The 8,691-nt window shown below is 34.8% G+C and overlaps 1 protein-coding gene across 4 annotated transcripts in view; it reads left to right on the forward strand.

Moving 5' to 3' along the window:
- Positions 1-8,418, forward strand: part of LOC118042659 (prolyl 4-hydroxylase 1) — a 10,733-nt gene extending 2,315 nt beyond the window's left edge. For 2 of the 4 annotated variants that reach the window (XM_073407626.1, XM_073407628.1), the window contains 9 exons: positions 1,009-1,061; positions 1,969-2,034; positions 3,089-3,163; positions 3,872-3,946; positions 4,281-4,351; positions 4,445-4,496; positions 4,626-4,715; positions 6,358-6,450; positions 7,368-7,871. In XM_073407626.1, coding sequence (XP_073263727.1) covers positions 1,009-1,061; positions 1,969-2,034; positions 3,089-3,163; positions 3,872-3,946; positions 4,281-4,351; positions 4,445-4,496; positions 4,626-4,715; positions 6,358-6,450; positions 7,368-7,475 — 683 coding nt within the window. In that variant the 3' untranslated portion in view covers positions 7,476-7,871. Of the gene's footprint in view, positions 1-1,008; positions 1,062-1,968; positions 2,035-3,088; positions 3,164-3,871; positions 3,947-4,280; positions 4,352-4,444; positions 4,497-4,625; positions 4,716-6,357; positions 6,451-7,367; positions 7,872-8,253 lie in introns of those variants that run through there. The other 2 variants (XM_073407627.1, XM_073407629.1) reach the window with 2 other exon arrangements.
- Positions 8,419-8,691: the final 273 nt, after the last annotated feature.

Genomic DNA, 8,691 nt, shown 5'->3' on the forward strand with positions numbered 1-8,691 from the left:
ACCCAAAATAAACAAATAACCTTGTAGTTTGAAAAAAATACATGTATACCATGCTAATTATAGAAAGGATATTGCTAAGAGTTAGCAGTCGAAGGGAGTTTGAACCGTGAAGGAATTACTGGTGCGCACAGAGAAGGGGGAGAGAATACAGATGGACTAATAGTTTTAAATTATAGCATTTGAGTTCAGGTCGGGTTCAGTTATGGGTATCCAATGGGTACTTGAATTCCGATCAGGTTGGGTTTGGTTGTGTCAAAAATCCATACCTGTTCGGGTTCAAGTTGGATTTGGATAGTTATTTCAGGTTCGGGTGTGGACAGTACAAAACCTAATTCATGGGTATCCATTGCCATCCCTAACTACCATTGAAATCTGGGAGTGTTGCCGGAATTCTTTATGGTTATGCAGGATAAGAACATGACAAAGCACCATGCTGTTGATGCTGGAGCTCTTTGAAAGCAGTTCAGGGGGCATTTGATTTGAGTTTTAGACTCAATCTAAGGTTTCTTTCATGAGCACCTAATCTATGTGTTCTATAACATCATTATTTCCGTCATGTTTTATAATTTGATTTTTGCATCGAAAAAATTAAACAGTGACAGTGGTATTACAAATTAGTGGTTGTGGGGAAATATCTTGGCAGGTCTTGAAGTTGGGTTTCTTGTTCCCTTTATACATGACTATTGTTTAAGAACTAGTCTAATATTGTGGTGTATTTTCTTTTGAACCACTGTATATAGGCACCGAGTTTCCATCATTTAAAAGAGTGCGAAAACTTCAAAGTGATGCTTATCTTCAGTTGCCAAGAGGTTGGTATGGTTCCTATATTCATGTTCACTATCATCTAGAATATAGATAGTTACTCCGCACTGGTAGTTTGCATTACTAGGTCCTGCTTTATTTCAATATGTAGAGGCTGTATAGGTCTTCATGATTGTAAACCTCTTGTTCTTAATCCAATTTTGTTTGATAAACATCTAAATCATGTGCTTTTATTTTTATTTTCAGGGATTTCTCATTGGGATAATGACACAGATGCGGCAGTTTTACGAATTGGATATGTATGTTTGCTATCTGGTCTCCATGATTGCCTTAAACTTTTTTACATCTCTCAGTGAGATGGAGAAAAAGAAAGAAAATATAAACATGAAAAACTAAAAGAAAAAAAAAACTTCCAAGTATAGTTGTAATGAATTGGAAACATGGTAGCTAGCATCGTGTAGGGTGGCATCCAATAAAATTGAATGCACTTGGTAGCATGGCAAAATCATGATGATGACCTCTTAGATGGCCCACTTATATTTTACAAGGAAAAATTTTCATGCATTCACTTTTATACAATTTATATTGCTATAGCAATAAGAGGTTTTTATTATAGATTACCATAGGGTCAAATCTTAAGCTTCACCACTGAGTGTCATATAACATTGCATGGTGCACTTCGATACTCGTAAGGATGGCTGACATATATTGGATTGTGCTTTGTACTGTTTCAACTTTCATGAGATTGCTTGGGACATCATTTTTGCTGATGTGCTACAAAAGGTTGGAGAGAGACAGGCTATGCTTTTTTTTTGTTTATTTTCCTTTTCTTTAAACAAAATCTTTTTTTCATTTGCTTTCAAATTGAATTGGATTGCTTATTGTGACAAACTGTTATTTTAATGGTCTATTACTCTCTTTCGCTGTCTGACATGCCACAAGCACTTTCTATTCCAATTAAGGAAAGCTACTATAATTGTGTTTTATTTCTATTCTTGTATCAGTTTAACTTGTCAGTGCTTTTCTGTTTGAAATGCGTCTACTGTCAGCATATACATGACAGTTTTTCTTTTGATAAGTAACATAACGATTGATTTTATTTTTTCTATGAATATGAAACTTATTTTTTGTTTTAGGTTGTTTTTTCTTTTGAAATTTACACAACGAGTGGGCAAGTTTAAATTTTCTCTGTTTCTATTGATGTAGGTCAAACCTGAAATTATCAGCTGGTCACCACGAATTATTGTACTCCATGATTTTTTGAGCTCGGAGGTACACCTATATCCTAACTCATGTTTGTATTGAACTTTTCTTGATTATTATGATGCTGTTTGATATTCTGAAGTGAATTCATTCAACAAGGAGTTGAGTTTATGGGGTTAAGTTCCAATAAAATTGAAGTTACTATTAGTCTGACTAATGTGTATACTGGATATGACATTATCAAATATTTAGAGATAATAGATCATGAATTATCTGTTTATGTTAGTAGCATAAGGCTTAATATTTTTTTAAAAAAGAGACATGAAAAGATAAGTTACCAATGAATGTTCAGGCAGTGGGTTAAAGTGTGCACTGGCTGTTGGCCATTGACTTTCCATGTATTTTCTCCTACTATAAAGTATAAACTATTTTTATTGATTTTTCTCAATAGTGTCATATAGCTGTTGCATTTTTGTGATTGCATGAAAGAACATGCTAGCCTTTCCTTTTAGTGATGGGAGGTGGCTTGTTGTAGGGGATTTCAAGTGATTGCCTTCAAGTAGGATCTTGTTTATTATACAATAATAACCCTTGAGGAGGATACGGAATGCTTCACATAGTGGTTTAGGAACATAATTATGATATGAAAGGGGAGTATAACCTTGTAGTTTATATTAAGCGCGAGGAGGCAGAGTAATTTTTTTTGCATAGTTGTTAATTGTCATGGAAATAGATACTCAATAAAACTTTCCATTCAGGTAATTTGGCAGCTGTTTTTACTTTTTATTTTTTACCATATACTGGCAGTTCTTTTCCCAGCTATCAATGGGCCCAAACCTTCTTTTTTTTTTTTTTTACCTTTTTTAATAAGAGTCCTCAGCAATTTGTGTTGTAATTGTCACTATTGTCTTCTTTGCTTTCTGAAAATAACATTTGTTTTTCCATGAGAAAACTAGTAGAGCTATAATTGTGCCATCACAACATTTGTTCCCACAACTGTCTATTATTTACAGCTACAAATTGCTCTTTTTTTTTTCTTTATGTAAAAAGGGGTGGAAGGGGTTTCAAATAGTCTAAAAATTGCACAATGCATTTGCTCTTGATAATAGTACTGCCATTGCAGGAATGTGACTATCTTAGAGCCCTAGCTAAACCTCGGCTTCAAATTTCTACTGTGGTGGATGTAAAGACAGGGAAGGTATACCTCTCTTTTTTAACTGACCATGTAATGGTTTATCATTTCTTCTCATTGCTTATATTTTCTATAAACTTTGACATGTCAGATTTCTTCACCTAAAATAAAGGCATATTCTTTTTGCCAGTTTTGATGTTATCAATTCATTTCCATTATGAAGTTATAGAAAAGCTCTCTTTTTAGTATCTATAGAAGCAAATATTTTTCTTTCCAACTTATCCACCGTATGTTTCTTTTTTTTTTTTTTTTTTGAGTTGCTGCATGAATTTCTGCTTTCTTCAGTTGCAAGCTCTTCAACTTTATTGTTTTACGCACTGATTTAGTAAGCCTGCAGAAAATGAGTTTTCCATTTAAACTCTTCATGAGGTTTACAGAAAAAAGTAAGGTTTCTTACAAAACTGGGTCGCCTATGATGAAAAAATTGTACAATTTGGATGGACTTCAATTTATAAATGGATATGGATGGGAAACTCAATTGAGAATTTCTATCTTTGGGACCCAATCTGTTGTTTGGGAACTCAATTGAGAAACCCTATGTAGACTTATTGAGGTTTACCCAATTTTCTAAATTTGATATTCATGTGAGGCTTTAATTATAAATTCAGTATCCCATTGAACCACCCTTTTTTCTTTACAAATTTGTTTGACTTGTTTATTTCAACTGATTTAGCTTCAAATGACAATTTCAACATGTTGCCTCTCTATTTTCAGGGAATAGAAAGCAAGGTAAGGACAAGTTCTGGAATGTTTCTGAGCTCTGAAGAGAAAACACATCAAGTGGTACAGGTTAGTTTTTTGTCGAACTTTCTTCTCATCTTCATTCTTCTCTGAGATGCTCTAGAATCTTCAACATGCTTTCTAATTCCTTCACCATTGCTTGCATGCCATACTTGTCATTTTGTGGCTGCTTGTGCATGGATCAGCTTGTACCTTGTCTGAACATAAGAAGCCACTTAATGTTTTTTTGCATAACTTTATTTTTAATAACATTGCATTGATTTCTTATTCAATAATAAAAATGAAAACACGAGCATATTGCTAGTTATATAGCTGGAATACTTACCAATGCTTGTTAACTTGGCATGCATAATCCAACTTTTATTTTGTCTCGAGTCACCAGGCAATTGAAAAAAGGATTTCAGTCTATTCTCAAGTGCCCATTGAAAATGGGGAGCTCATCCAAGTTTTAAGGTGCAGATCTAACTTATTTACTAGCAAGACTTGGTCACAAAATTGTTAGACTAAGGTTTCTTAGTATCAAGGCTAACATCTGCTGCAGCACAGGTATGAAAAGAATCAGTATTACAAGCCCCATCATGACTACTTTTCTGATACAGTAAGCCGTTTAATCTTATCTTTTGTAGTGTCAATATATCTCTCGTTACATGTACTGTTACTGTTTCAGTTTTCCTTAATTAAGTTGTCTCATAGTATGAAAATCACTCTCTCTCAACATTGTTGATAGTTTAACTTGAAGCGTGGTGGTCAGCGAGTAGCAACAATGCTGATGTACTTAAGTGACAATGTTGAGGGGGGAGAAACATACTTCCCAATGGTAACTACTGTTAAGTCTGATGCTTTATTTTCATTTTATCATCTCAGATTTATGGTACTCCTGTTTCGGTTTAAAAAAATGAACTTATTGTATATGGGCATATGAAGAACCTGCTAATGTCAAAGGATAGATTCCATTCAATCTGTTTGTTCTTAAGGATCTAATTAGTAACAAAGTTGTGTCCTAGCAATCTTTTGATTATATGATTATACCATGTCTTCTTTCAATGTTTTAGCATGCAATTTTTTAGGGCTGCAATCCCCTCTCCTCCTTCAATAGCTTTCTACATGATTTTCATCCAGAACCCTTTATCTGTGTCCCTCATCCAGAATTCCTTTGAGTAGCTTTCTACACTGTTCTCATTCAGATCCCTTATCTTTGCCACCCTCATCTCATCCCAATTACGGAAACCCCTGAGGAGACTTTGTTAGGAATGAGTGAATTTGGAACATTTTGAGGCCTTGCTTACAATTGAGAAAGTAGAGAAGTCTTTAGATTTCAGAATGTTTGGTTTAATACCAGGAAATCCTTGTAGATAATTGGTTGCCTAGCAGTCAGCAGATGCCTGGATACCCCAGGCAATATTTTTGGACCATGGAATTTAAAACTTCTGGCATTACATGGTTACATCATATGGACAATCCACCTCTGTATTACTTGCAATCTATATCTTTGCACATTAGCACATGTTTTTAATTTTGCAAGCTAGTCATTATTGCAAGCAAGGGATGAATTGATCAATTGAATGCAGTTTAATAACACACTAACCCATTTAACAACTGCAATAAACACTGTTTTTGAGGTAATTTGATAGAAAGAACATGGAGCTTGATGATCTATTAGATTTCCTTTGGCTGCTCTACTGTAGTAGCATACAAGGAATGTCTTTAAATGATTTTTGCAAGATCTGGATGCCCTTGATTGATTTTGTTTTGATGATAAGTTTTTCCATGATAGGGGATATCTAAGTAGGATGAAACTTGGTGGTACAAGGCTTATTTGCTCTAAGAGTCAATGAGTTTGTGTGAAATAAACAAGGGTATTTTTCTTTTTAGTATAAAGATTTCCATCTGTTGCCTTGACTGGTTGCAGTTTGTCATTGGGTCCTGGGTCACTCCCCCCCTCCCCTGGTAGTATTTAACTCATTGGGATTCATCATCTATAGAATGCACAAAGTGCAGTGCCTCAGTTCCTATTGGCCATGGCTAGGATGCTTGTGAGCAAACATAGTATACTTGGGAGTGTCTCAATCTCTCTCCAGAATAAACGCTAAAACTATTGAGATTTTTGGACCATTCCATGTGCATCCATTGTGTTTAGACCGCCATTAGGTGGCCTGCAAATTGAAGAACTTGTCAAGATATACTACTGTATTCAACAGTTAACTTTTTGCTATATCATCCTAACAGGCACTGCTGTTTATACTGTGAAAACTAACAAAATTGCTGTTTATCTCGTGATCGGTTGATTACCTGTGCTTCTAACTGCAAATCACTTGTTTAAAATTATATCTTGACATGACAGTTACCATGTTTAATTGCTTTATTGTTATAAATGCCATTTTGTACCCATTCTTTATCTGTAATGATCATGAGTTAAAACTTAGCATTGCATGGGTGGTTGCACCTATGAGTGATTGCAGGCTGGTTCAAGTAAATGCAGCTGTGGTGGAAAAGTTGTGGATGGGTTATGTGTAAAACCTATCAAAGGAAATGCAGTTCTTTTCTGGAGCATGGTCTGTTTCTAAACCCTACTTGTTAAAATTCCGTACTTGCAGAATTTTATATGAAACCTCTCCACTGAGTTCGTGTGTGGAAAATAAGGTTTTCAGGAGTAATAAATTGACGATGTTTGGAAGTGTAAAAACTGTCTTGAGTGGGGCATGTTTTTGCTTCGTTTGTCAATTATTTTTTGTTCCTTAAGAGGATTTATGTCTTCTGAATGGTTTGAAATTCTACTTAGGTTATATTCCCCCCCTCAAAAAATACACACTAAATAATTTTTAATCATCTCTCACCAATCATTATTAATAATTTAATTATTTTCTCTCTTAAACACTTCAATGTATGAATAAGCATCCTTAAAAACCAACTTTTACATCCATAAAAATTTCTCTTGTAATAATTCACCCCCATTTTTTCTAAACCCAATAGCGCATGCGACCTAAGATGTGCTAGTAGTGATCGGAAGTCCTGCTTAGCATTCTCTTGTTGCGTGTCTCCCATTGCCCCTATGAAAATTTAGCCTCTCCATGCTATGAAGGGTCTCATTGAAGACATACAGGCTGGACCGAAATCCCAGAAATGCTTAAATGATCCATTCTGAAAGCCTAAAAATCCTTTCTGCCCTGCAATTCCTGGAACATATTTAGTTAATCTTTCTCTTTAAGAGGAAGACAGGTATTGGTTTTGGGAGGGTTTATTGGCTGTGCGTATCTTTGAGTAATTCATTAAATAAACATGATTGTTATAAAGGTACCCCATGGAGATTTCGCTTTCATTTAGGCTCTCAAATTCTAGGACAAAAGTTGAATTTTACTTTAGATAGAAATAATTAAATTTTTGGCCTTAAGTGTGGCAGTGGAAGCTTAGCTGATGTTTTGATAGATACAGAGCCTGTCTGATGCTAGTTTGTTGTTGTTACTTCATTCAGGGACTAGATGGCCAGTCGGATCCTAGCAGCATACATGGAGGATGCGAGGTTCTGTCAGGGGTGAAGTGGTCAGCTACAAAATGGATGAGGCAAAGAGCTACTTTCTGATTTTACGGTTAACCCTAGCTTAGGTATATTGAAACAATGCCTCTTTTACATGGGTCGCGTTATATAGATCTGGATACGAAGGATTAGAGAATATGAATTAACCTTAAATTAGATGAAACTGGAAATTTATTCTAGTTTCTAATCCCCTATCAAGGGGCTATCGTGATTTGGACAAAGTTTGATCTCTGGTTTGAGTGGCAAATATTACACCAAAAAATACTGATGTATTTACATATGATCAGCTCTAAATCCTCCACCTTAGACTCTAGTTCAATGACTCCATGTTAAATAGGAGCGCAAATTAATCAAATACTGGGAATTTTACCTTCTATACTAAACATTGTATGAACAGTTATTATTATTATTATTATTAAATTTAGTCTCCTTTTTCGTCCATTTTCTATTTTTTCTCTCTCGTAATTTTCTCTCTTTTTTCCTCGCAATTTCATTCTCAAACTTTTTCAATAGTAGTCCGGGTTCCTGGATGGTTGATATTATGTAGGGGTAATTTTTTCACTAGATAAGAAGTCAAGTTCAAAGTTTTTTAAAGTCAATATTATTTATAAATTTATTTTACTGGTTAGTTGGGTTGTTGTTTTTGGATCGGTTAAATCATTGAATTTTAATAAAGTATTTTTTATATCGTTTAATTAGAGCTATGTGAGAAAGCAGAAGAGTTTAGGCCTCCAAACTTCAAATTTATTGTAAAACAACAGTTTAACAGTCAAAACCCTACCAGAGCTCTTAAATAATAATCCATTATTTGTCAATTAAATAGCATGGCAGTAAAGGAAGATCATGGAGTTGCACCAGAAACGGATAAAGGGGCAGGATGTTGAGCAGCAAAAATCAAACAGCACAATTCTCACCTCTGCAGAAAGAATAAGTTTTCAGACCCACAGGCTCTTCCATGCGCCCATCTGAGAAAACATCCAATAATACAATGCTGTTTTATGTACTATATATTATTTTTATCATGCTCTACTACATGTAAAACAGTTTAAATAAGTTTATTTCCATTTGTGTACATGTAGACCTGTTAATCTGCAAACATTTTAGATCATATTAACAATAATTTCTTCAAAAAACGATGCAGCCTAGCAAGCTTGAAGTCCTAAGTTCCCAGAGATCAAGGAAAAATCGTGTCTTCAATTCAGCAAGACTTTCCCACGCGGGCTCATCAGGGGAGAGATTTTGCCAATAAACAAAGAACCTC

Source organism: Populus alba, chromosome 2, assembly GCF_005239225.2.
Source record: "Populus alba chromosome 2, ASM523922v2, whole genome shotgun sequence".
Classification (NCBI taxonomy): Eukaryota; Viridiplantae; Streptophyta; class Magnoliopsida; order Malpighiales; family Salicaceae; genus Populus; species Populus alba.